Source organism: Lepidochelys kempii, chromosome 4, assembly GCF_965140265.1.
Source record: "Lepidochelys kempii isolate rLepKem1 chromosome 4, rLepKem1.hap2, whole genome shotgun sequence".
NCBI classification, from domain to species: Eukaryota; Metazoa; Chordata; order Testudines; family Cheloniidae; genus Lepidochelys; species Lepidochelys kempii.
The window spans coordinates 26,493,621-26,521,254 of record NC_133259.1 but is presented as its reverse complement, the minus strand read 5'-3'; the positions used below and the strand labels follow the sequence as shown (position 1 = coordinate 26,521,254).

The window sequence follows — 27,634 nt, the reverse complement described above, 5'->3', positions numbered from 1 at the left end:
AGTGGAATGAGGGAAATGCTAGCTGCTATTTAGGGCAGTGTAGGCTGCTCCCTGGACAGACAGACTTTTGTGGGCTGTACCTGTGGAGCTGGTAGCACTGCTGATCTGAGCACAACTCTTTGAGCCCAGACTCCTTCCTGAGAGAGACTCCAGAGGGGAAGAAGATGAGCACAGTGGGCAAAGTAAGACAATGGGGTACGCTTGTTTAGTGCTGATTTCCAGTCCTCCTCTTTGATTGCATAGCACGGGTATATCTTCTCTGAGTGCTGTGCAGGTATCACATGCTGCTCTCTTCCTTTGCAGCAGTGACTAAGGTGGGGTGGGTGGCACAGAGGGAGAGTGCTCTGAAGGATCCCCATGTCTCCTGCTCGGGGCACTGTAGAGCGCAGTAAGTGGAGAGTAAAGTAAGGGATGCTGCAGTCCTGGTGTTCCCTTGATTTCACTGCGGATTTGCGGGGAAGATGGATCACACAATTGGGATGGAGAGTAGCAGGGTCGGGCTGAGAGCAATACCCCTGGGCTGCAGCAAGGGGAATGGGCACCACTGTGCAGAGGAGCTCTTTCTGAAATTAAGATATACAGAAAAGGGTTTTTATTAAATCCAACCGTAAAAAATTGGACTAAGAGAAAATGTGGCAAATCAGAGAATAGAGCACATTCCTGGTACATGCCCTGCCCCAACATATGCCATGGTTTGACTTTTATTCCCCGTTGTTTTGTTGTACTGTGTACCTGGTCAGAAGTATAACTGTTTCCCCGGAATGTTAGTATGCATTATAGTATATGAATGTTACAGATCTAGGGCTAAGTGCAACATGGGGCCCAATCCTTCAGTCTTTATTTCAGTATTATTTATTATTACTTGTTTAGCACTGACAATATACTCTGCAAACAGATTTCTGGCAAACTTGAGGCTGTACAGCTCTTAGGAGCCATTACATCCGAGGAATTGCTGAAATGCAAAGCACTCCACCCCCTCCAGCTCTGGGGAAAAAACCCCCAAAACAATGTCCCATCCCTGTCCTGGGCAACACAAAAACAACATGTCAGCTCCTGAGGGTACTTTTACAGCCCTTTGGCACCACTCTAGCAGCCCAACGGGACCACAGCAAGGACAAGAATCTGACCCAATTTAAAGGGCTCCAAAGAATTTACACTCTCAGGGTCTGATCCTGAACACATTTATATGTCACTAACTTTATTTATGTGATTTCAGTGGGAGTGCTCACATGAGTAGGATTATGCACATGCACAAGTTTGCAGGGGAAGGGTCTAAAGAGGAGACGGGGCACACTGCCAAAACTGGACGAGGAAGCAACTTAGAGTTTGCTTCTTTTGTTTTCTGTATTATTTATTAATAATACAGTCTCAGTCCTCATGAGCATTGTTAAAATGTTATTCAGCGGTATCACAATGAGGACAGGGTGGTAACCTGATGAACAAGGAGAAGATAGGGGCCAGTGCATGCGTAAGGGAAAACTTCCTTTGACTTAAACGCAAGCAGGATTCGGTCCTGACAGTTCCACCTAATAAATTATTTTGCAAGGCACTCTCATTCCATTAACTCTGTCCAAGTTCACATTTCTTCAAGAAATTGTACACTTCAGTAAAAATATAATACTAATAGGGAGAGTTATGATGAAATACTGGATGATGGCAACAAGAAAAAAAATAACAGGACAACAATGGTTGATAACTGATTGCAACATTCCACTCCTGACAGTTATAAATATCTAGTTACATTGGAAGCCAAGAGGAATTCATTTCAACAAACTGTGCTTGTGGCTGTTCCACTGTAAACCAGAACTCTAACTTAAATAGTTGTTAGAAGGGAAATTAAATGAGGACTGCTGTTGAGTTAATGTTAATTGTTCTATTAACTGAACAATTGTGCAGTCAGATTGTTAGATTATTCCCCTGAAACACCTCAGTAGCTATGTCTACAAAGCAGCTGAAGTTCTGCAATCCAGAAAATATTGTTTTAATTTAGCTGTATATTTGAGCCCCATATCTGTTTTTTAAATTACATTGTAAGATTTAAAGGATGAAAGCTAAACTGAAAGCCTCAGGCCTGGGCTACACTACAGGGCTAGGTCGAATTTAGCCGCGTTAGGTTGATTTAAAAATGACTGCGTCCACACAACCAACCCCGTTCCATCGAGGGCTCTTAAAAGGGCTCTTAAAATTGACTTCTGTACTCCTCCCCGACGAGGGGAGTAGCGCTAAAATCAACCTTGCTGGGTCGAATTTGGGATAGTGCGGATACAAATCGACAGTATTGGCCTCCAGGAGCTATCCCAGAGTGCTCCATTGTGACTGCTCTGGACAGCACTTTGAACTCCAATGCACTAGCCAGGTACACAGGAAAAGCCCCAGGAACTTTTGAATTTCATTTCCTGTTTGGTCAGCGTGGCGAACTCAGCAGCACAGGTGACAATGCAGTCCCCCCAGAATCGTAGAGCATAGAATGTTTCTACGCTCCCCCTATCGTCTCCGTCCCTGAGGTTATCGCAGATTAGAAGGCGAAGAAAACACACTCATGATGACATGTTTTCCGAGCTCATGCAGTCCTCCCGCACTGATAGGGCACAGCTTAATGCATGGAGGCATTCCGTGGCAGAGGCCAGGAAAGAATTAAGTGAGCGCAAAGAGCGAAGGCAGGATGTGACGCTGAGGCTAATGGAGGAGCAAATGGACATGATGAAGTGTCTGTTGGGGGAGCAAACGGACATGATGAAGCATCTGTTGGAGCTGCAGGAAAGCCAACAAGAGCACAGACCCCCGCTGCATCCACTGTATAACCGCCTACCCTCCTCGCCATGTTCCATAGCCTCCTCACCCAGGCGCCCAAGAACGCGGGGGGGAGGCTCCGGGCAGCCAGCCACTCCACTCCATAGGATGGCCCAAGCAACAGAAGGCTGTCATTCAAACAGTTGGATTTTTAGCGTGGCTACAATAAGCAATGTGGCCTTGTCCTTCCCTCCTCCCCCACCCCACTCGGGCTACCTTGTCCCTTATCTCTTTTTTTTTTTTAATTAATAAAGAAAGAATGCATGGTTTCAAAACAATAGTTACTTTATTTGGAAGGGGGGAGGATGGTTGGCTTACAGGGAATTAAAATCAACAAAGGGGGTGGGTTTGCATCAAGGAGAAACACACACAACTGTCACACCGAAGCCTGGCCAGTCATGAAACTGGTTTTCAAAGCCTCTCTGATGCACAGCATGCGTTGCTGTGCTCTTCTAATCGCCCTGGTGTCTGGCTGCTCAAAATCGGACGCCAGGTGATTTGCCTCAACCTCCCACCCGGCCATAAACATCTTCCCCTTACTCTCACAGATATTATGGAGCACACTGCAAGCAGCAATAACAATGGGAATGTTGGTTGCGCTGAGGTCTGACCTAGTCAGCAAACAGCGCCAGCGAGCTTTTAAACGTCCAAAGGCACATTCCACCACCATTCTGCACTTGTGCTGCCTATAGTTGAACTGCTCCTTACTACTGTCCAGGCTTCATGAGCCATGGGAGCAAGGGGTAGGCTGGGGTAGGTGTTACCGCGCGGCCCTGCCGGCTGGGAGAGCAGCCTGAAGCAGAAGCCTCCAGCTCACAAGATATTCCAGGTAGGACTGAATCTCCATGAGAAGAAAATTAAAGAAGACAATGACCTGGAGTCTCTGGCTCCCATTCAGTGCTCTAGGAGGAGGATAGCCATATCTGTCCAGGTGCCGCTGATCGACCCCACCGAGGTCTGCCAGGAGCACCCAGGAGACGTACGATGGCTATCAGTCCTACTGCACCGTCTGCCGCGAAGGCAAGGAGCTGCTGCTGTGTAGCAATGCCGTACTGCGTCTGCCAGCAGCACCCAGGAGACATACGGCGATGGTGAGCTGAGCGGGCTCCATGCTTGCCGTGATATGGCGTCTGCCCAGGTAACCCAGGAAAAAAAGGCGTGAAACCATTGTCTGCCGTTGCTTTCACGGAGGGAGGGAGGGGAGCCTGACTACATGTACCCAAAACCACCCGCAACAATGTTTTTGCCCCATCAAGCATTGGAAGCTTAACCCAGAATTCCAATGGGCAGCGGAGACTGCGGGAACTGTGGGATAGCTACCCACAGTGCACCGCTCTGTAAGTCGATGCTAGCCACGGTAGTAAGGACGCACTCCACCGACTTAATGCGCTTAGTGTGGACATACGCAATCGACTGTATAAAATCGGTTTCTAAAAATCGACTTCCATAAAATCAACCTAATTTCGTAGTGTAGACAAGGCCTCAGATTCCTAATTTCCATCCAACCTAGTAGAATCTGGATTAAAAGTCTATATCAAAAGTTGATCATACCGAGATAAATATAGTCTGTCTTTTTAAAGTACTAACATAGCCCTCCACAACCACAGTATCTGAAGCCCAGATCCACAAAAGGACATAGCACCTAAACTCCAGATTTAGGCTCTACTGCAATCCACAAACACTCCTAGGGTGCTACTTAACTCTGTAGGTGCCTAAACTCACTCGGCACCTACAGTTTTGCTATAAAAGTTCCCTCGGCGCTTAAGCTGCTACCTCCGGGCATCTGCAGTACACTTCACTCTAGGACTCTGGTTGCATATCTCATGCCTAAGCCCCAGCAGGATCCTCAAACCAGGTGAAGATCGGCATTCCCCAGCCTATCTTGCCTGTGGGACCTGATCTCTGGAATTTTTAGTGCACAGTAGCAGGTCACATGGCCAGTGAGCGCATGGCATGCTAGTCCAGCTTGCCATGCACTAAATCGCCACATGGACAAGCCTTTACTCTGTAACTTGGTGGCTACGGCACTCACCTAGGAGGAGGAAGACCCAGGTCCAGCCACCTGCTCCAAAGACTATTTAATTATTTATCCAAAGTAGAGCAGCTTCAATAGGAGTCTGGCAGGCAGAGCGACTGATTTAAATGAGAGCAAAATCTGTCCCACGCTGATGTGATAGAAACTGTTGGTCAGAGTCAATATCTGTGCGCCAGACAAGGGGAAATGTTGGCCCAAAGCATACAGACCCTCAGTTGAAATTGTGTTGTGTTTATTTATGAACATTGAAAATATAAATAAATCAGAAAATCTCCTGTTCAAGTGAAGCAATTCATCTTTCTAATCCTTTACACCCTGCACAGTTATCTGCTTCTCCACTGAGGCACACCACTTCTACAGCAGGATCCTAGACTGCTGCACCTCAAGAGTGCCACCGTGATTTCCTCAGCCTCCGACCTCCCTGCATTATTTCACAGTCTCAATTCTGCCCAGTACACGTGTTGTACAGGACACAGATTCACTCAGGCAGCCTTTAAAAAGTATCTTACTTTTATAGGGTCCATTCATCATTGCCTCCTCTCAGGGATCTGGTCAAGCTCCCCCTGTGGGATACTTGCAAGACTGCTGTGAGGGGATCCAAATGCTGAATCTCACATGCCTTAGCTTTCTGGGGCAGGGCAGAGTTAAGCATTGTCCCTGACTTTGGGCCTCTTGGCATGCACTCGTGGCGCAGACCTCGTATCTGACATCCCTCTTGGAGGTAGGAACCCTGCAGCCCAGCTGCTTCGGCCCTGAAACTAGTATATTCTCCCTCAATCCTCCCCAGCAGCTCTTGCACATTACCCAGGATCCCACCCAAGGGTGAGCTTTCTGGTTTACAGCTTACCTCCTCAGGGGTACATGACAATGAAAGCCAACAGACACACAGACAGGTTTTGCAGAGGATTCTAAACACCATTACTCTTTACGTCACCTGAGAGATACGCCATTCTATACAAAGTACTAAACAAACCTATATGTATTTTCCCTGCCTCAGTTTCCCCACCACTCTGAACAATTATTTGGGCAAAGTCCAGAGTCCTCTATGGAGTCCAGGTTCCTTTCTCTGCCCCCCGTCCTCCTGCATATGGACTCTCTGGTCTCTTCTCCTCCTCCTCTCTCTCTCTCTGCCTCTAAAATGGCAGCTGAGAGACCCTTTTTTTATAACTTCCAGCCCCCTTTGGCAGGTGACCACAGAACCCTACAAGGTGACATCATTGCCACGCAACCTATCACTCTGCAAATCTGTCCTCATGGATAGGAACCAGCCTTTTGTCTCATCTGAATAAGTGATCATTTAAGATCTAAAGACTGACTCTGTGTCATCCCTAGTCTGGTAAGTGCATGCTACAGTCCTGTCAGCAAATGATCCACTGAGAGGCATTCTATGATACAACAATTTCATAATAGCAAGCAGAATTCATCAGCTGCACATAGACAGAGTCCTCAAATTGCCACACACTGCACCTTGTGCTTTCATGAACGGCAGTGCAGAGCGAGTGAAAAGTGAAAATAAAACGCTACCTTTCTGACCTGGTAGCATTTTTACAAGACTTTGCACTCAAATTGTGCTGATGTCAATGACTACACAAGTTGCAGGGCAACAGTCAATCAAGCCAATAGGCTGAAATTCACACCCCTGTGCAGAAGGCCAGCACAAGGCCTACCCAACCACTTAAACCTCAACTCTGGCCTGTTCCTCTGCACAGCTGTAATCCTAACCCTGTCGGCCTGCGCTAGTCCTCTGCACAGGAATGAATTTCACCTATATAGTTGGATTTTGCAATGGGTTTTAGTAAGACAGTCACAGTTCACTCCATTTTTTAAAAATTCTCAATCATTTAAAATGATGCCAGTTGGCAGCTCTGATTTCTATGCTTCTTAGCTAGCTAAAAGGAAAAAAAAAACATAAAATGTCATTTACAAAAAGTTCACACCTTGACTCAAACACAGTGTCTTTTCTCAGCTATTTTTGAGGACACAACTACCCAATTCAGGCTGCTCTAGTTGGAAGGTATCTGGACACTGTTACAAGAAATCCTTCTTTTTAAATATCAATTCATAGCTTAGTTAAACAAATTCACTTGGAATACAGGGTCTCAGCCAAAAGTAATAACTCTAAATAGCTGAGAGGTAGATTAGTGAATATTTCTAGTTGTATATGTCTTAAAAATAGAAGCCAAGACCGTCTTATAATATTTGTCAAAAGAACAGACTGAATATCACCTTCCCTTCCCAGTGCAGGATTACTCAGATTTTAGGTGACATCTTGGCAGAGCGGCCTTAAAACTGACAACCAGATACAAGTGGATTCTGCTGGCGTAGGTGAACCCCCAAGGCAGGTAGGCTTGCTCTTGCATAGGGGGTATGTCAGGGCTTGGCCTGGGGAAGGACTGGAGGCATGACTAGAGCGTCGTGTTCTCCAGATAACCCTAGCTGAAGAGAGGCTCCTGCCTTTCATTCATTCAGCTATTTTTGTATTTAACTTCCTTCTTGCCCTTTGTCAGTAGCCAAAGTAACATGCTTTGTATATCTATGCCATATTCAGTGGCGTGCTGCATTTTCACTGAAGTTTTCACAAGCAGGATTCTGTGGGTTTCCATGATTCTGGTTCAGCTCAGATAATCGGCCCTGACCTTCAGTTCTTACTCATTCAAGACATTTTGTCTGTGTCAGGACTGAAAGATCAGGAGCGATAACAGCTTCAGTAACTTAGAAAGTTATTGTCATACTATGGGCCAAGATGTTACTAAAATCACAGATACTAATGAACACATATGTTAGATGCTTACAATACTATAGATTTCTTTCTAAAAACCTGTTACCACAGACCCTGTTCTGTTTTATTATAACAGCTGCTCCTGGTATTACGGGTTCAGCAAAGCAGCTCCTTATGTAGCACCAGCGTTCAAAATCCCCCAAAAAATTATAAGAGCTATTTTGCACATAATTTATCTGTATATATTATACTTGTTCAAAGATTCACATTTGTCCTCATCAGCCTGTGACTCCATGCTTGGAGATTCTTCAAATGCTTAAGCTTTAAGGAGGAATTAAACTGTTGAATACATTTCAAACAACATAAGAGTTATTAGAAGGCCACATTCCTGTATTCTTTACTCAGGCAAAACTCACTTCATGTCCATCAATGACAGCTTTGCCTCACCAAGGAATGAGAGACACGCATGCTGTCCTACCAGGGGAGGAGTGTGGGAGGAAAGAGTACTCAAGCTGCCGTGACTTCGGATTTCAGCAGAAGTGAAAGTAAGCCGGTACGCCCCGGTACAGTGTACCGGCAAGAGCCGGTGCGCTGTACCAGGATAGATCGGCTTCCCCAGGCGCAATTTAAAGGGCCTGTGGCTCACAGCAGCAGCTGGAGCCCCCGGCTCTTTAAATTGCTGCCAGAGCCCCGCTGCCGGCGCCCTGGGGTAGCGGCAGTGAGGCTGGGGCAGCGATTTAAAGGGCCCGGGGCAGTAGCGGCGGCCAAGCCCTGGGCCCTTTAAATTGTCCCCGGAACCCCGCCGGCACTTCCCCAGGGCTCCGGCAGGCTCCAGGGACGATTTAAAGGGCCCGGGGCAGTAGTGGTGGCCGGAGCCCTGCTGCCGGAGCCCTGGGGAAGCGGTGGCGGGGTTCCGGGGATGATTTAAAGGGCCCAGGGCTCCGGCCACCACTACCACCCAGGGCCTTTTAAATCTCTGCCAGAGCCCCCGGCTGCCCCTGTTACCCCGGGGAGGGAGAAGAAAGCACTTGCCGGTACAGGGTGGGCCAGGGCTGGCTCTGACCTCCCCCAGCCCCGCCCATTCCAGGGGCCAGAGCCGGCCCCAGCCCAGCCCCATACCGGTAAGTCCCTAGACTTACTTTCACCCCTGGATTTCAGTCAAATCCTTCCCTCCGGAGTGAGGCATTTATGACAGTGTGGAGAGGAAAAGAGACAGGGCTGGAAACACCAGCACACTCGACGGATCTACAGAGACCTTTGAACAGAACCAGCCATTTGAGTTCTTTTTCCCTTCCCTGGGCAACATGACTCCCTTTGGAGCTGTGCTGCTATTGGTTCCGCTCCCTCTCCAAGTGGTTGGAGGGTACAAAAGAGAATTAATTCTGCTTTATTCAGCAGTAATTTCCCCACGGAAATCCACCTGTCCTGAGAGGTGCACAGCGTGGCTAGTCCGACTCCTGACTTCACCTCAAGCCACAGAGCCCTGACTATACATGAAGTTCATACAGAAGAGCTGCCATGATCCATAGGGGCTAAGGCATAGAATGACAATGATCCTGCTCTCCCCCATCACCTACATGCTGCACACAATTCAGGGTTGTTATGCTCTATTTTGCCTCTCTTCATCTCGTATCACATAGAAAAGAGGAGCGGATGGACCTATTGCATTTGGGTCATAGTATTTATGATACCTCTGTATCAGAGTGGTGAGAATTAATGCATCTATAATGTAAATAACGTGAGCTGGAAAGATAAAAGGGCAGATTAATGAAGATTGGGAAATTATTGTCATTCTAAACAATGCAGATTATCTTGTATCTGAATTCCAAACTTGAAATAGACCTAAACTTCAAGCTGATTTTATATGGTATGGATCCCAATTCTGATTTCAGTTACACCAGCTTTTCTTCCGGGGACCATCATTCATAGATTCCAAGGCCAGAAGAAACCATTGTGATCATCTAGTCTGATCACTGTATACAACACAGGCCAGAGAACTTCCCCAAAATAATTCCGAGAGCAGATCTTTTAGAAAAACATCCAATCTTGATTTAAAGATGGTCAGTGATGAAAAATCCATCATAACGTTTGGTAAATTGTTCCAACAGTTAATTAGTCTTATCGTTCAAAAATTAAACCTTATTTCTAGTTTGAATTTGTGTAGCTTCAACTTCCAGTCATTGGTTCATGTTCTATCTTTCAGTGCTAGACCAAAGAACCCATTATTAAATATTTGTTCCCCATATAACCAAGTCGCCCCTTAATCATCTCTTTGTTAAGATAAATGATGGAGCTCATGGAGCTATCACTACAATACATTTTTTCCAGTCTCTAATCATTAATCATTTTTGTGGCTCTTCTCTGAACCCACTCTAATTTATCAACATCCTTCTTTAACTGTGGGAACCAGAACTGGACACAGTATTCCAGCAGTGGTCACACCAGTGCCAAATATGCAAGTAAAATAACCTCTCTAATCCTACTCAAGAGTCCCCTATTTATGCATCCCAGGATCGTATTAGCTCTTTTGGCCACCCTGTCACAGTGGGAGCTCATGTTCAGCTGATTATCCATCAAGACACCCAGATCTTTTCAGTCACTGCTTTCCAGGATAGAGTCCCACATCCTGTAAGTATGGCCTATGTCCTTCGTTCCTACATATATACATTTACCGTTAGCCATATTAAACGGAATATTGTTTGCTTGGGTCCAGTTTACCAAGTGATCCAGATCGCTCTGAATCAGTGACCTGTCCTCTTCATTATTTACCATTCCCCCCCAATTTTTCAGTCATCTGCAAATTTTATTAGTGATGATTTTATGTTGTCTTCTAGGTCATTCATAAAAAATGTTAAATAATATTGGATTAAGACGCAATCCTTGTGGGATGCCACTGGAAACACACCTACACAATTATGATTCCCTATTTACAGTTACATTTTGAGAATGGTCAGTTAGCCAGTTTTTAATCTATTTAATGTGTGCCATGTTAATTTTATATCATTCTGGTTTTTTAAATTAAAATGTCATGTGGTACCAAGTCAAACATCTTACAGAAGTCTATCACATTGACACTATTATCTTTATCAACCAAACTTATATGTTTACCAAAAAGAAATATCATCAACTTAGTTTGAAAGGATCTATTTTCCATAAACACAAGTTGATTTGCATTAATTACATTACCCTCCTTTAATTCTTGATTAATCAAGTCCTGTATGAGATGCTCAGGATCTATGTCAGGCTACAATTACCCAGATCACCCCTTTAACCCTTTTTAAAAATTGGCAGAACAGTAGCTTTCTTCCAGTCTTCTGGAACTTCCCCAGAGGCCCAAGACTTACTGAAAATCAATATTAATGGTCCAGTGAGCTCCTCAGCCAACTCTTCTAAAACTCTTGGACCTGCAGATTTTAAAATGTCTAGCTTTGGTAGCTTTTGTTTAACATCCTCTATAGATACTAGAGGAATGGAAAGAGTGCTATCAACACCATATGATGAGAATATATCATTTGTTTTTTTCCCAAATGCAGAATAGAAATATTTATTGAACACTTTTTCCTTTTCTGCATTATTATTGATAATTCTACCATTTCCATCTACTAAAGGACCTATACTATTGTCAGGATTCCTTTTGTTCTTAATATAGTTTTAAAGCTCCTTATTCTCCTTAATTCTGTTAGCCATAGATTTCTCCTTGTGTCCCCTTCCTTCCCTTATCAATTTTCTACAATTCCTAAATTCTGGTTTATATTCATCACTATCAGCCTCCCTTTTCTTCCATTTGCTATACATTTTTATTATTTTTTATTTTTCATTTATTTAAATTGAATTATTCTTGATTCACCCCAGGATGAATGAGATCAGAATCTTGCTCTTTATTTTTCAAAATGCACTGTAGAGAGTGCAATAAAGTAAAATCTGAAATGTACTTACTCCTTTCCAAGGTTATTAAATGCAAGGCAGCCATTGCCTGGGAAGCAGGGAACCCCTTTTCTATTGAGGAGGTTGAAGTCGCCCCACCCAAAGAACATGAAATTAGAGTTAAGGTAAGTCATCTGGATTGACACTGGTGTAAAACTGGAGTAGCATAGCAGTGAAGGCTATTACATTTGAAAGAAGCAGTTAAGATTCACCAATATATCCTGGCTGTGCAAAGCAGTCATAAACATAAACATAGTTTAAAAGCCCATTTAAGACGAGTTGACAGCTGTTTTGTGTTGCTAAAGTGGGGCAGAGCAGCCAGAGTGTACTGTGTTCCCTAAATCACACCAAGATGTACATGCAGACAAAATTTCATGATAATCAGATTTAATTTACTTTTGTGTGTTGCTTCTCAACAAAAAAAAAGAAAGAAAGAAAAAGAAAGAGAATGGTCGAACATTTTGTGATTCCTTGTCTCCATAAAAAAGGGCATTCAAATGTTTATTTTCTGCTGTATATGTTGACAATGGTTGGGTTGTGCAAAACCACAACATTAATGAAGTTCCAGTGCTTGGTATTATCAAGGCAATAGCTCAAATTTCCCATCAAACTTGGTGGTATTGCAATGGTAAGAGCAGCTCTCTAATTTGATTCAAGTCACAGCTGTAATTCTCCATTATCAACCTACAGTGTAAATGTAAGAGTGTTACTGCCTTACAGATTGTTGCCACGGGGGTGTGCCGTACTGATGCTCATGCTGTTAGCCTCAGTTTTAAGGAGGGTCTTTTTCCAGTCATCCTGGGCCACGAAGGAGCAGGAATTGTGGAGAGCACTGGACCAGGAGTGACTACATTTAAACCAGGTACTGAGAAATTAGCTATACCACTGCAGTGTCAGGGCCTTTTTTGCCATTCTGACACAAGGGCTATATGTTGGTGATGCTCTGTTGAAGTCAATGATGTATACTGGTATAAACTACAGAAACCAGTGAAAAACCAGGCCTTCTATTAGAGTAGAAGTTTAGTTACAATTAAACTTTGGTGGTTATGCATGGTGGAGGATAAAATGCAATGGGATGAAGCATTTTGTCTCCAAAGTTATCTGTCATGCCAGAAGACATGGCACTAGTAAATGTGTTTAAAGAGAGTGCACATAAACTGAACTCCTCCTACATGCCCCTCCACCCCCCATGTGATTGGGGATATGATTACTCTCTGTAAATAGATTGCAGAGGAGGAGGGTAAACACCAGGGAAGATGAAGAGCTATTTAAGCTGAAGGACAATGCTGGCTCATGGACATTAGAAGAAGTTTTCTAACTACCAGAGGGCTGAGGTCATGAAACAGCTTCCCAATAGGAGTTGTGGGGCAAACAACTAAATTAGTTTTAACAAATAGAGCTGGACAAATTTATGAGTGGGACTGCATGACAGGGTTGCTTGTGATGGGGGGGGCAAGGCTCAGCAGCCCTGATTGTCCTTCCATTTTGTCTTATGTTCCTAAAATCTCATGCTTTGGGACTCATCCCTTCGGGTCAGGAAGGGATTTCCCCCTCCAAGTTTATTCGGAGGGATGGGAGCGTCTCCTTATTCTGAAACAGCAGAGATGGCCGCAGCTGGAGATGGGACACTGGGTAGGGTGGGCTAGTACGCATTGCCAGTGGCATTTCTTTTTCTTTTTCTTTTTGCCTTCCTCTACAGCACAGGGGGCAGGTCACTTACTGGAATCATCTGGGTATATATCACTTAATCAGTTCCTTGCTATTGCAAGGGCCTCAGGCACTGGTGTACCTCAGTCCCTCCGATTCTCTGCTTGCAGGACATAACAGTTTAGTTTCCGGAGGGCTGTAATATTTTGGTCTAATTTTGGTTGTTGGGTGTTGTTGGTGGGCTGTGATCTGGTGGTCCTTTCTGGCTTTGAGCTCTAGGACTCTGTGACAAGCAGTAACTCTGACGTAGCTAATGCAGATACGTTTATGGTTGTTTCGGATTTGAGAAGGAAAGACCACAAAGCAATTCACATGGATGCTGCTGGAGATATGTCCCCTTCAGTTATTGTACACAGAAAGAACAGGAAAAAGATCTGCAGCTGCAGAGTAAACCAGAAATGGAAACTTATGCTGCAATTGATGCCCTTGGGGCTGGTTAGCAACAAGTGATTGATGAGTGTCACCAGGGCTGTCACTACTCCCCAGATCCAAAGCTAATGCTGCCACGAGCAGTCTCAGGCAAGGAGGTTTATTCTTTAAAGAGAGGTAACAAACAAGCACAACACAGTCCTAACTCAGCTCTTGGCCCCAGGCTTCAGGGCCCCAACCTCCATCCGCTCTGCTCCTCCCAGAGCAGCAGCTACAGGGCCATGTCCCTGACTCTAGGGACTACGGTGACCAGATAGCAAGTGTGAAAAATTAGGACAGGGATGGGGGGCAATAAGCACTTATGTAAGATAAAGCCCCAAATATTGGGACTGTCACTATAAAATCGGGACATCTGGTCACCCTACTAGGGACCCACCACAGAAGCTAGCTCCACTCCAATACAGCTTCCTCCTTAGGGCTCAGCCTATCTCAATCCTTCCTTCTCCCTGCTGCCTATTAGCAGCCCTTTATAGGCCCAGCTGTAGCCCAGACCTCTTTAATTATCTGTATTGGGCTTACCTGCTCCAGTCCAGGGCACTGGACTATCCACAGAGACCAGCTACCCTGTGACAATGAGCAAAGCAGGTGACTCTTCCCTCTCTCATCTGATGATCAGCTATTGTTGTAATGCAATCAGGCTTTCCCATTCCCCTCTGTAACCTCTGGGGCACTTTTTTGGTGTTGTTTTTGGAGTGGGAGGTTGTTTTGTTTTTACACAGCAGCACAGTGATGCAACCTTCTCTTTTCTGGCTTGCTGCATCACCACCCTCAGTTCATCCAAAATGTGGCTGCTAAAATTATCTTCTTTGCCCGCTGATCTAAACATCTCAACCCCTCTTTGAATTCCTCCACTGTTTCCCATGTGCCTACCAAAGAGAATTTAAATTTCTTGTCCTCACCTTTAAGGCTCTACCCAACTCATTTCTGGCTTTCATCTATCTCATCCCTTGTCTCCCTCTGATTATGCCAGTCTCTGTGCCTTGTTGCTGTCCCACTCCCAGTTTTTTACCCATGAAAGCTTATGCCCAAATAAATCTTGGTCTTTAAGGTGCCACCAGACAACAGAGAATTAGACATATTTAGGGCCTACAAGAGTTCCAAGAAGGGAGAACTTGCAGGGCTGGGCCTATGAGACTTTGAAAAAAACAACAGCAAATTTTGTAAATAACTTTAAACAAACAAACAGTATCTGATAAATATTGATTTTTCTAGGTGACAAGGTTATCCCACTCTATGTCCCTCAGTGTGGCCAATGCAAGTTCTGCTTGAATCCAAAGACCAACCTTTGCGAAAAGATCAGGTAGGAATTGCAAATACTGTATTTTACCTTGCAGGGAGCAGTAGGAGAGGCTTTTACATTGGGCCACAGCTGGGAGGGGCTGAGAGACAATCATGGAGGCAGTTACAGTTCCATGATTCTCTGTTCAGCTTCATCCTGGGGACGGCTCTAACTTTCACGGCCTGGGATAGACCATCCACCAACTGGCAGTAGCTGGAGCACAGTATGCTCTAGCCATGCCTTATCCCTCCTTCCCCTAACATGTCTCTTACACTGGGATGAGAATGATGGTATAGGAGCCAGCTACCCTTCTTTATGGGTCTCCCGCCATACCAGGGAAAGATCCTGCAGTGGAGATGCAGCGGCTTTCCTCTCCCTTTTTGTGCCAAGAGGAGTCGGGTCAGAGAACACTTCACTTTGTAGTCATCTTGCTTGCCAGACACTTAGAAAGTGTAATGAATAAAATACTAGTCTTTGCCAGCTTTTAAATCCAAGTGATAGCCACAGGAGATTTATTCTCAAGTATCTAGCTAAAATATCTGACTGTTTGGAGCCAGGTGACACACTAATCTAGCAGAACATCTGGAGACCCCAGTTAAAATCCTTGCTCAGGACAGACATGAAAGTGAGTTTGATGGTTGGTCTCCTCCTAAACGCTACTGTTCGTATTCCACAAAGACCAACTCACCATTTGGCAAAAAATTGACAACCTTTGTTCAAGTGCAGCCCATGACTGCAGTAGCAAAAGGATGGTCATAGAATCATAGAATATCAGGGTTGGGAGGGACCTCAGGAGGTCATCTAGTCCAACCCCCTGCTCAAAGCAGGACCGATCCCCAACTAAATCATCCCAGCCAGGGCTTTGTCAAGCCTGACCTTAAAAATATCTAAGGAAGGAGATTCCACCACCTCCCTAGGTAACGCATTCCAGTGTTTCACCACCCTCCTAGTGAAAAAGTTTTTCCTAATATCCAACCTAAACCTCCTCCACTGCAACTTGAGACCATTACTCCTTGTTCTGTCATCTGCTACCACTGAGAACAGTCTAGATCCATCCTCTTTGGAACCCCCTTTCAGGTAGTTGAAAGCAGCTATCAGATCCCCCCTCATTCTTCTCTTCCGCAGACTAAACATCCCCAGTTCCCTCAGCCTCTCCTCATAACTCATGTGTTCCAGTCCCCTAATCATTTTTGTTGCCTTCTGCTGGACTCTTTCCAATTTTTCCACATCCTTCTTGTAGGGTGGGGCCCAAAACTGGACACAGTACTCCAGATGAGGCCTCACTAATGTCGAATAGAGGGGAACGATCACGTCCCTCGATCTGCTGGCAATGCCCCTACATATACATCCCAAAATGCCATTGGCCTTCTTGGCAACAAGGGCACACTGCTGACTCATATAGTGAGTCAGAGTAGAGGGACACTGACAGCAGGGGACGGTGAAGTATAAATTCTTTTGTTGTTGTTGTCGCTATAGCAAAATTAAAACACCTATTTCTGATCAAGACCTGATGCCTGACGGTACCAGCAGGTTCACCTGCAAAGGGAAGCAGATTTACCACTTCATGGGGACTAGCACCTTCTCTGAATACACCGTTGTAGCGGAAACCTCTCTTGTCAAAATTGATGCTGCTGCTCCTCTGGATAAAGTCTGTCTGATGGGCTGTGGATTTTCCACAGGTTATGGGTCTGCCCTCAATACTGCCAAGGTGAGCTAATTAAGACCCAACTCCTACTCACTGTACTAACATGAATAGTCCCTTTGATTAGGAACTTTTCCATATGACTGTAATGAATTCAGTAGGTCTACTCACATGAAAAAGTGAGCACTATTGCCTCTGAAGGTTAATTTAAAAAAAGAATATGCTCTTCTGGAACATTAACTGTAACCATTTTTTATTATACATACATATATATGTATGCATAATGTAAAATAATTTAATAAAAAAGTTTTACTCAGTGTTTTGTTACTGTAGTTTTATACAGCATTTTATATATTTTTAAAATCTTTAGTACAGTTTTAGTTTTAAAAACAAAACTGTACTTGATGGTTTATATACAACCTCAGTTTCAAGTTTCCACATTTCTGGTGTTAATGAATGGTAATGAACACTAAGCCAACACACCAAGTTCCATTTGAGAGGCATGGTCTGGGCGAGTCATGAATCAAAGGTCTTGATATTAAACACACAAGAAGTGGATCATTTCTTATGTTTTTCAAACAATAAAAAGGATATGGCCCCATCCAACCTGTGCATTTGCTGTGGTTTATTGACATGAGCCGGAGATCACAGACAAACATTTAGAAAGCTCCTTTTGTCTCCAGGGTTCTAAAGCCATTTCCTGACCTTTCTTATTATTGCAGGTGGAACCTGGGTCTACTTGTGCTGTATTTGGCTTGGGAGGAGTCGGCCTGTCAGCTGTCATAGGCTGTAAAGCTGCTGGAGCTTCCCGGATCTTTGCAATTGACATCAACAACAATAAATTTTCATTGGCAAAACAGTTAGGAGCCACTGACTGCCTCAATCCTCAGGATTTCAAGAAGCCCATTCAGGAGGTTATAACTGAAATGAGCAATGGTGGTGTTGATTTTGCCATTGAATGCGTCGGTAACGTTGCTGTCATGGTATGTGTCATGTTCTTCTGTACCAGATATGGACTGGTCATAGAGCTTGCTTATGCACACCAGATGTGTTCACCATAAGATCCTTTACTGCTCTGCCAGGTGTGGCTAAGGTTAGCTTTAAATAAGGTATTTTACACACTGTGCCACCTAATGACTGAACTGTATAATACAGTTTTGCGTTCCATTACAGTATGTGTATTTTGGTCTAGGTCTGTGCTCTGATACAGTGGTAATAGGTGTGATAAGGACTCTTATGTAGAATCATAGAATATCAGGGTTGGAAGGGACCTCAGGAGGTCATCTAGTCCAACCCCCTGCTCAAAAGCAGGACCCATACCCAATTAAATCATCCCAGCCAGGGCTTTGTCAAGCCTGACCTTAAAAACTTCTAAGGAAGGAGATTCCACCACCTCCCTAGGCAACGCATTCCAGTGTTTCACCACCCTCCTAGTGAAAAAGTTTTTCCTAATATCCAACCTAAACCTCCCCCCACTGCAACTTGAGACCATTACTCCTCGTTCTGTCCTCTTCCACCACTGAGAATAGTCTAGAACCATCCTCTCTGGAACTACCTCTCAGGTAGTTGAAAGCAGCTATCAAATCCCCCATGTAACCCTTCTGCCCGTCAGAGTTGGCAGCAACAAGGGCCAGGTTCAGTATTTAGGGGTTCCATTTCAATAACACAATGCAAAAGCTGCTCGAGCCCCCATCCAGTGACCTGGGACAATTACATACCACCCCCCTGGGCACCTCTAAGAGGCAATACTTCCCCTCTCGCAAGCACAGAGTCTGAGTATAGCAAAAGCCTTTTAATAAAGGAGGGAAACAATGCGGCATTATGTTGAGGAAACACCACAAACAGGATTCATAACACAAACCATGAGCAAAAGACCCACCCCCAAGTAAGTTTGGCAGTGTCTTTTCCCCTCAGGGTCTTAAATCCAGCCATCCAACAGTCGCTCCTCCCACAGTTTCTGTCCCTGGTCAGTGCAGCCCCCAGAGTTCAGAAGTTCATCTGCAGAGTTTACCTCCCAATCTGGGTGGATGTGGGGGGAGATATGGGGGGGGGGGCATCTTACATGCTCCACTGCTCGGGTCAACGGCCTCTCCGTGGGGTTCTGCTGCAGTCTTCACTGCCAGCTGCGCCTCTCCTCCAGCCACCCAGCTGGCCGCTCCTCTCCACTAGCCATCCTGCTAGCCACTCTTCTCCGCCAGCTGCCCTGCTAACTACTCACCAATATATCTTCAGGCCCCCTGCTTAACACAGCTCCCAGTGATTTCAGCTTTAGTAACTTCAGCCCTCAGTGATTTCAGCTATTGGGGGGGTAGGGGGGGACCAGAGCTGGCACACTCAGAACCTCTAGCCCAAAGTAGGTCTAATGCTTAGACCTAGGAATCAGTTATTTCAGCTCTGTAGCATATAACAAGACTCCTAATGGAGTCAAAATTAGCTCTGTTATTACACAGTGGTGACAGGAGGGATCAACATAGTTTGGGGCCCATAATGCCAGGTACACATACCTATCCCCAGGCTCTCTCAGTTCAGTAGGCTTGGGAACCCATGTCCCTTGCCTAGCAAGTGCTATTTAGTTGAGGGCGAGTCCCTCCATCATAAAATGCCAAGTACAGTTCTACTGTCCTTGATTCCATAACCAAGATAACAATACTTTATTACTCCTACCCCAATAACAAAGAGACTGGGGGTCCCACAGTAGCCAAAGTGACTATTTGGGCAAGCAGTCCCATCATGCTAGGCCAGGTGGGTGTGCCCATGCAAACGAGATCAGCTCCTGAAGTCCTTTTCCACAACTCACCACCAGATGTCAGGGTAGAGCTCATTCTGACTCTGCTTACACTTAGATGGGATAAACAGTCGGATATAATGAGATTGTTGTTTTTATTAAAACAGACAGTAATAATTCATTACAATTAAATACCCTCCAAGTGTTATGTACTAAAGATCCTCCCAATAACTGTCTCCCCCAATGGCTCTTCTTCCCAAAATGGTACACTCCTGATATGAATAGAATAAAGCTGCTAACATTAAGTTTCTGTGGGTTATACGGGTGCCTTTACAGAGGTTAATTAAGGGTGCACTTCCCTAGCTGCAACTTCCTGAGGTGTTGATTCTGAGGCAAGAAAAATGTCCCAGGGAGCTCACGAGGCACCTGTTGTTGCTGCACGCTTTAATGGAGAAGGGGAGACCAGCCCCTTTTCTGGGATGGATTGGTAGCATGGCCTTTGCTGTCAGAATTTTCCTCTTCTTTCAAACCTGAAGTACAAGGAACAAGATTGTTCTTGGCCCCTACACAGAGACACAAGAAGGTCCTTGTTCCCTCTTCCTCGCTCCCTGGTACCTAGCTCTGTGCAGGTTTATGATCTAGCAACATGCCTTAATCTGGCCACTGCATCATATGGAAAGCCAAAGGCAACCTCACCTATTCCCACTAGATGCCAACTCAGACACTGCCCATCCCGCTGTTTGGGAAAGAGAACCATATAAGCAAGCCATTACATAAAGCATTTCCGTTCAGCATCTTCTCCAGTTCTCACTAGTTGCCCCAGTCAACAAGGTCTCCAGATCAGGCTGCAAATCTGTCACCTCAAAGTTTAATTTCCAGCCCTCAATAACACAGACTGAATGTACGTTCTCCTCACCTTTATATGCTGCCCTCAATGGGGTGCATACAAAGTTCTCCTATACATGCTTTTGGAATTGTAGAGATTCATATTGTACCATTTCCCAAGCCAGAAATCTTAAAAAAAAAAATTATTAAATTACTCAATCTTTTTTCTTGGTAATTATTTACTAATTACTAACTTCTTACATCCTACTTAACCCATGCAAACTGGTACCAAGTTTACCACAGAGCTGCAGCATTTATCCTATCTCCCAGCAAAAGTTTGGATTCAGGAGTTAAGAAATCATGGGATATCCTCTATAAACCAAATTACTGTGTCACATGAAGTATTATCATTTACAAGAATATGATTCCAGTGCCAAATGTTGGTTCTGTTCAACCCAATGGGAGTACTGTCATGGCCTTTATTGGAATCAGGATTTGACTTTTAATATAAATGAAATAAGACTGAACTACTAAAACAAGCATAATACTGTAAAATATCATATATCTTTAAGACAGGTGATCATGGTATTGTTCAGGTAAGACTAAACACAGTACTGACTTTTTGGAGGGCATAGAGTTCATGCAATCTTTCTGCATAATTATGTTAAGTCAATCTTACTTGTTTTGCAAATTTTCAGATCACCTTTATGTCTAGTTGAATTGCAGTAGTGGGGAGGGGGATCTGTTCCATCTTTTCATTTTAAGCACCTTTGAACACATTTATTGCCATGATGAAAACTACCATTTTTCCTGCGCTTTGTTTTCTGGCAATTAGCCAGTTTCTGATCCATGACAGTAATTTACCTCTTACCCCATGGCTAGCATCTCAGTCCTCACTCAAACTCCCATTAAAGTCCATGGAAGTTTAATGAACTATGAACTGAGTAAGAGCCTAAAGTCTGATCACACAAGCAGTAATGTGCCCTTTAAATCTGAGTTTGCTTTGTCTTTCAGAAAGCTGCCCTGGAGTGCATCATGGTGGGCTGGGGAACTTGTACAATTGTTGGAGTGGCTCCGGGTGGACAATCAATCCCTGTTTCTCCAATGCAGCTGATAATGGGAAAGAAAATAAATGCCACTTTCTTTGGAGGTCCGTTTTCCCACATAGTTTAGCCATAAGGCAGTGGGAGGGTGGAAGAACAGTTATATCCATCTCATCTAAGATATACAGGTTTCAGAGTGTTCGCTGTGTTAATCTGTATCAGCAAAAACAACAAGGAGTACTTGTGGCACCTTGGAGACTAACAAATTTATTTGGGCATAAGCTTTTGTGGGCTAAAACCCACTTCATCAGATGCATGGAATGGAAAATACAGTAGGAAGATATATATACACAGTTCATGAAAAGATGGGAGTTGCCTTACCAAGTGTGGGGACGGGGGGTAAGATCTAACGAGATAATTCAATTAAAGTGGGCTATTTCAAATTAGGCCTGAATAAAGACTGGGAGTGGATGGGTCACTACAAGAACTAATTTCCCCAAGCTAATTTCCCCCTACTGTTACTCACACCTTCTTGACAACTGTTTGAAATGGGCCACTCTGATTACCACTACAAAAGTGATTTTTCCTCCTGTTGATAATAGCCCACTTTAATTGAATTATCTCGTTAGAACTGACCCCCGCACACACTTGGTAAGGCAACTCCCATCTTTTCATGTACTGTGCATATATATCTTCCTACTGTATTTTCCACTCCATGCATCTGATGAAGTAGGTTTTAGCCCATGAAAGCTTATGCACAAATAAATCTGTTAGTCTCTAAGGTGCCAAAAGGACTCCTCGTTGTTTTTTCTAAGATATGCAGTATTTCCCAAAACACGAAGGCAGTTCTTTTGCCACCACGTTTGGGGAAATATAAACAAAAATAGAAAAAGACTGTCTACCATCCAATTCAAGAAAATTAATCTAAAATTGCACAATCTTTCCCCCTTCTCAGACAGCATTCTTGGAAGCCAAGCTGTTTGCCATCTTGTATTTTTATAGGAAAAACAGAATGTTTCCATACAAGAGAGAAACCATAGCAGTGAGACGTTACACAAGGGGAGAATGGGGAGTGGTATCTGGAGTTGCTGGATCCTTTGAAATTTAGAAATTCCAAAAATTGCAAGCCCAAAGTCTCGTATATTCCCCCTACCTTTTTATATAGCTGTGAATCACTGAAATTATGTTCATCAGAAAAGACTGGAATTACTGGTCTGCAGGGAGCACTTCATCCCTGGGCTTCAAGCTCCCTATTGAACCCTGGATCAAGTTCAAGTTCATGGCCCTACCCTTCAAAGATTCCACTGGCAGATCTATCTGACAAACTGCATCTTCCTCTACCACAAAGATTCTTCATGATAGCTTTTTTTGTTTTGAGAAGCACAGTTATTTATCAGAGTCAAACTCACGAGAACTGGAGACCGAGCTCTCTCAGCAGTCAGCCCAGGATTGTGGAACTCAATTCCTGTAACGGTCAGGATGATCATGGATCACTGCTTTCAGCTTCCAAAGGCACAAGCCCATCTCTACACCCTACCTGCCTTCAGCAATAACAATAATTAACACAACAAGCCAAGTAACCAACACAATTTCAGTGTCACAGGCAGGGAGAGAGAGCCACAAGACAAAGAATCACAGAAGAAATTCCCCATGGCAGAAGTCCAGCACAAGGGCTATTCACCACTCACACCCTCAAAGCAAAGCTTAAGTGGGACTGAACTGGTGCACAAGCTTCATGCTGGCCCTCTGCACAGGGGTAAATGTCACCCACTTGATTACTTGGTTAGGGTCTTTTAAGGCTCAGATGCCACAATGATGAACATGGTATAAATAAATACATCAGGAGTCTAAATGGCCATTAAATAAGCTATACCCCAAAATCAGATAAGGATACTATTTATATTGTTGTACATACACATATTATCAAACTTGTAGATCTTCAAAAACAAATTACGATTCCAAATTATACAACTAGTTTTAAAAGAGGTGGCTCACTTCCTAACAGATTAGAGAGACCAGGTTCTCCATTCTGTGAAATGAAGTATGTGAATGACCCCTCCTGAGTTGATGACATTTTGCCTACAGTTTTGTTTTTCTGTGCCAAATCCCCATTGACTTCAAAGGCCATTCCACATATGGAATGAGAGTAAGCTATGACTTTAAATGCTTTTTTAATGACTGACAGCTCCATAAACTACAACCTTGCACACCTCATGGTTTAAGCAAGAGAGAGTCTTAAATAATTGTTCTGAACTTAAATTACTTTCCATGTATATTCTCCTACCTGAAAACTGTTGTGCCACTTGGTAATTCTAGAAGTAACGGGAGAGAACAGGGGTAGTTTAAAAACCCTCACAGGAAAAAATGTTCAAGTTGAGCACGGATTTCATGACCAAGCCGCTGTTACTTTCCTCTCTTCATAGAAAATCCAGAAGGCTTTTTTCACTCCCTGGGCTTTGCCAGGGAATATCAGCAGAACCAGGATGCCAGCTGCCCCCCATAGTGGAAAGTGCAACGAGAAAGATAGGTTGAGATGACACAGGCTGCCTGCATCCTCAGTCCCCCCCAGGGAACCTGGAGGCAGCCAGCACAGCCCAGAAATTGTGATGGGCCTGCTTAGGAGAGGGCATAACAAGTTTGCCTAGAAAATGCGCTGACCCAGAATATGTCTTGGGCAGCCTTTGGGGAGAGGGGTACCTTCCGTAGTTTCCTGGCATAAATTAATGCTGGCCTCTCCCAGTGGAACTCAAGGGGAGAATCACAGTGCAAACATCTCCTCCTGCAAGTCAATCTCCCCAAAGACACAGTTGCAGGAGGGTGCAGATTGCCTGGGCCAGAGGAGGCAAATCAAGCCCACTCAAAAATGACTTTGGTCTTTTCAATGAAGTGCTGACCTGGCTAATTTCCTGTTCCGATTCGTGAACCAAAATTATCTTTTTTATGACCTAGTTATGTAAATACAGCCTGTTTGATTTGGGGTGCTATATGCTTTGTTGCAGGTTGGAAGAGCGTAGATTCTATACCAAAGCTGGTGTCTGATTATATGGGAAAGAAATTCAATTTGGATGCCTTGGTGACATACACTCTGCCATTCGACAAAATCAATGATGCTTTTGATCTTATGTATGAGGGGAAGAGGTAGGTTGTTATCAAGAAATTAAACCAGCCTTATCTTGCTGATATAACACCTTTAAAACAAAACATCATTTAAAAACCCAGCAAAAACCTTATTCCTGCTGCTCACTTAGCGAAGCACAACTGATAGGGTGATGAGACAGTGTTTTCAAGGGGCTCCCACAAACAGTTTCCTAGTCAGCCCAATGTTTCAGGCAGGGGTTCATGTGCTTCCACAGAGGAGGGTAGAGGGATGGGGAAATCTACATTTAAATAAAATACTTTCTTATAAACAAAACTAAAAAAGGAGGTATCAGCACTGAGCAAACAAACTTTTTTTTTTTTTTTTTTTTTAGCTTTTAAGCTACACTTTTGCTGGAAATATTTATACTTTCTTCCCAAGATATATACTGAGTCTATTGATAGCATAGCACTGAGTTCAACTTGTGTAATTTGAAGGGTGCATGTGAGGGGACATTTTAGAGGGGCCAGGGCCCATCTGGTCCAATCTGGCCTATTGCAAAAGCCAAAATTTGTCTTGCCAAGTATTTTAATGACATTCCCCCACAGGATTATGTTATTTGTGGCACGGACAAGTTTAGCAAAGAGCAGGTTACTCCATCCAAGGCAGAGAAACTAGCCCAAATTTCCCTTTACTGTGGGGACAGTTTTAAAAGGAAACCCAAACATCTCCTGCACCCCATCACTGCAGCAACTTCTGAATCCTAGCACTTCACCCTCCCAGCACAAGAATAGTTCTGCTGAATTGGTCAACAACTGACAGAGGTGGGAATGGCTGAGACTTTAAACAGAAGCAGCCACAGAAGGTAAAAAACGAGTGTTGTCCATACGCAGATGCTATGCACAAATGTTAAATAAAAAGTTACAAATAAACAACGTTGATATATTTTTCTATTTTCTGTTCGCAGCATCAGAACCGTCTTGGTTTTCTAAGGATTCAACTTAAATTTTTGCAGACTTCCATATGAATTTGAGCCTTATCCTCAGCCTGCCTCACTGCTTAATGACTCGATTATCTTTTCTTTACATATTCCAGAAAGTACTTATGTTCAGTACATGACAATATCGAATAGGTAGGAACTAAAGGTCACAATAGACAGTAGCTATAAATACACAGATATAAGCGTTGTGGAAGTGTATGATACCAATACACAACATTTATACATGGATGTGCAGACAGCGGGTCACTTTAGTGCAACATGCTTTTTTGCTAACACTGTGATATGTTATTTTTTATTTGTATATAGTATCTTATCTCATGAAATAATTAACTATATAGAATGTGTTTCCTAGTTTTTATGCCAAGAGTTTTCATTCCATTCCATTTTTGTTGGCATCGTCTTGCAAAAAGACTAAAAACAGCCTCAAAGTGACTAAGCGTTAGATCCACAAAGGGACTGAGCATTGTAAAGTCTAACTTTCAGGTGCTCTCCCACCCAGTGATATCCTCAGCCCTGAGTTAGGCACATAGATTCTCTATACAGTGCCCGGGGAGAGTTAGGTACCTAAGAAAGGGATTTACAGAAGCCAGCACGATAAGTGGGGAACTGCTTTAGGCAGCCAGTAAGAAATGCTGAGGAGAAGAGTGTGGCCTAAGCCCTGCTCCTTCAGGGAAGTTAGGCACCTAACTCCACTACTACGGATTCACATTCGTGAACCTTCTGGAATTGAAGGCCTAAGCCAGGCCAGCCCTTACTCCCAAAGGGGAAAAAAACAGAGTGAGAGACAGAGACATCCACTCTATTATAACCAATAACCCAGCGGTTAGGGCACTCACCTGAGATGTGGAAGGCCTGCTGTCAAATCCCTTTTTCTGCCTGGCTTGGAGCAGGGACTTGAGCCTGGGTCTCCCCTATCACAGGAGAGGGCCATGATCACTGAGCTATTACACATTCTGGGGCAGAGCACTCATTCTCTTCTGTTGAAGTGGTGGAGCAGGGAGGAGTCAGAGAAGTAGATACTTGAGACCAGGACGGGAAGAGAGAGCCGGCAGCTGCTGGGAACAGGAAATCAGGCTGCTGCTGGAAACAGGAGGGTGGTGCATGTAGTCACCATCTCCAAAATAACTGCACGGCTGCAGGAGCTCTTTGCATCATCATGAGAGCTCCTGCAGCAGCGGGGCACAACCATGTGTCTCATGATAAATTCATGAGAGTTGGCAATACTGTGTCTATGTGGGAAAGCTATGCCATTATAGGCTAAGGTGTGTATTTAAACCAACAGTGTTTTATCAGTATAAACCCCTGTGTAGATACTTTTATTCCAATGTAGGAGGGCTATTTTTGGTTTAGCTTGTATGACTTGGGAAGCTGTGCAAACAAAACCAAAAAAGCCACTCTTATCAACACAGGGATTTATACTGGTATTACTATATTGGTTTAACAATAGGCGCCGACTCCGTGGGAGCTCCAGGGCAGAGCACTCACAGGGAAAAATTAGCAGGTGCTCTGCACCCGCACAACCTCCCCCTGTCCCCCTCCTAACCTCCTCCTCTCCCTTCCCCATGCACATGGGTCCTCGCTCCTCCCACTCCTTCCCAGCACTTCCCACCCACCGCCTAACAGCTGTTTGGCGGCACTTAGGACTTTCTGGGAGGGAGGGGGAGGAGTGGGGATGCAGCACACATGGGGGAGAAGGCAGAGAAGAGGCGGGGCAGGGGCGAGGACTTGTGGGTGGGGCAAGGGTGGGAAGAGGCGGGGCGAGGCCAGAGTTGGGAGGTCAAGCACCCAGCAGGCAGAGGGGAAGTCAGCGCCTAAGGGTTTAACTATACCAGTTTAATTATACTGGTATAACTGAGAAAACGTCCCTGTTTAGGCAAGCCCACAGTGAAAGTTACAGAGGAAATATCCAGGACCTCATTTTTATGACAAACGTTTAAATAACATCAATGGTGTCATAAATATAAAGGGAAGGCTAACCAACTTTCTGTATACAGTGCTATAAAATCCCTCCTGCCCAGAGGCAAAACCCTTTCACCTGTAAAAGGTTAAGAAGAGAAGGTAACCTTGCTGGCACCTGACCCAAAATGACCAATAAGGAGACAAGATACTATAAAATCCGGGGGGGTACAAAGGGTTCTGTCTGTCTGTGTGATGCTTTTGCCAGGAACAGATCAGGGATGGAGTCTTACAACTCCTGTAAAGTTAGTAAGCAATCTAGCTAGAAAATGCATTAGATTTTCTTTTGTTTAATGGCTGGTAAAATAAGCTGTGCTGGAGGGAATGTATATTCCAGTATTTGTGTCTTTTTGTAACTTAAGGTTCTGCCTAGAGGGATTCTCTATGTTTTGAAACTGATTACCCTGTAAGGTATTTACCATCCTGATTTTACAGAGGTGATTCTGTTACCTTTTTTTTTTAATTAAAATTCTTCTTTTAAGAA

General features: G+C 44.2%; 1 protein-coding gene across 6 annotated transcripts; it reads left to right on the top strand.

Annotated features, from left to right (window-relative positions):
• The first annotated feature begins 48 nt into the window (after positions 1-48).
• LOC140910254 (all-trans-retinol dehydrogenase [NAD(+)] ADH4-like) lies at positions 49-27,634 on the top strand. 6 transcript variants are annotated; one of them, XM_073340766.1, is made up of 10 exons: positions 49-182; positions 10,056-10,172; positions 11,492-11,593; positions 12,189-12,330; positions 14,817-14,904; positions 16,360-16,591; positions 17,248-17,508; positions 21,090-21,225; positions 24,118-24,256; positions 24,978-25,139. In XM_073340766.1, the coding sequence occupies exons 1-10, from the start codon at positions 165-167 to the stop codon at positions 25,030-25,032; spliced, it is 1,290 nt and encodes a 429-aa protein (XP_073196867.1). In that variant the 5' UTR covers positions 49-164; the 3' UTR covers positions 25,033-25,139. The 6 variants fall into 6 exon arrangements, with proteins under 6 accessions (XP_073196867.1, XP_073196868.1, XP_073196872.1 ...); XM_073340767.1 differs by lacking the exon at positions 24,978-25,139 and adding an exon at positions 25,162-27,634 and having other exon boundaries at positions 50-182; XM_073340771.1 differs by lacking the exons at positions 10,056-10,172; positions 24,978-25,139 and adding an exon at positions 25,162-27,634 and having other exon boundaries at positions 50-182; positions 10,379-11,593.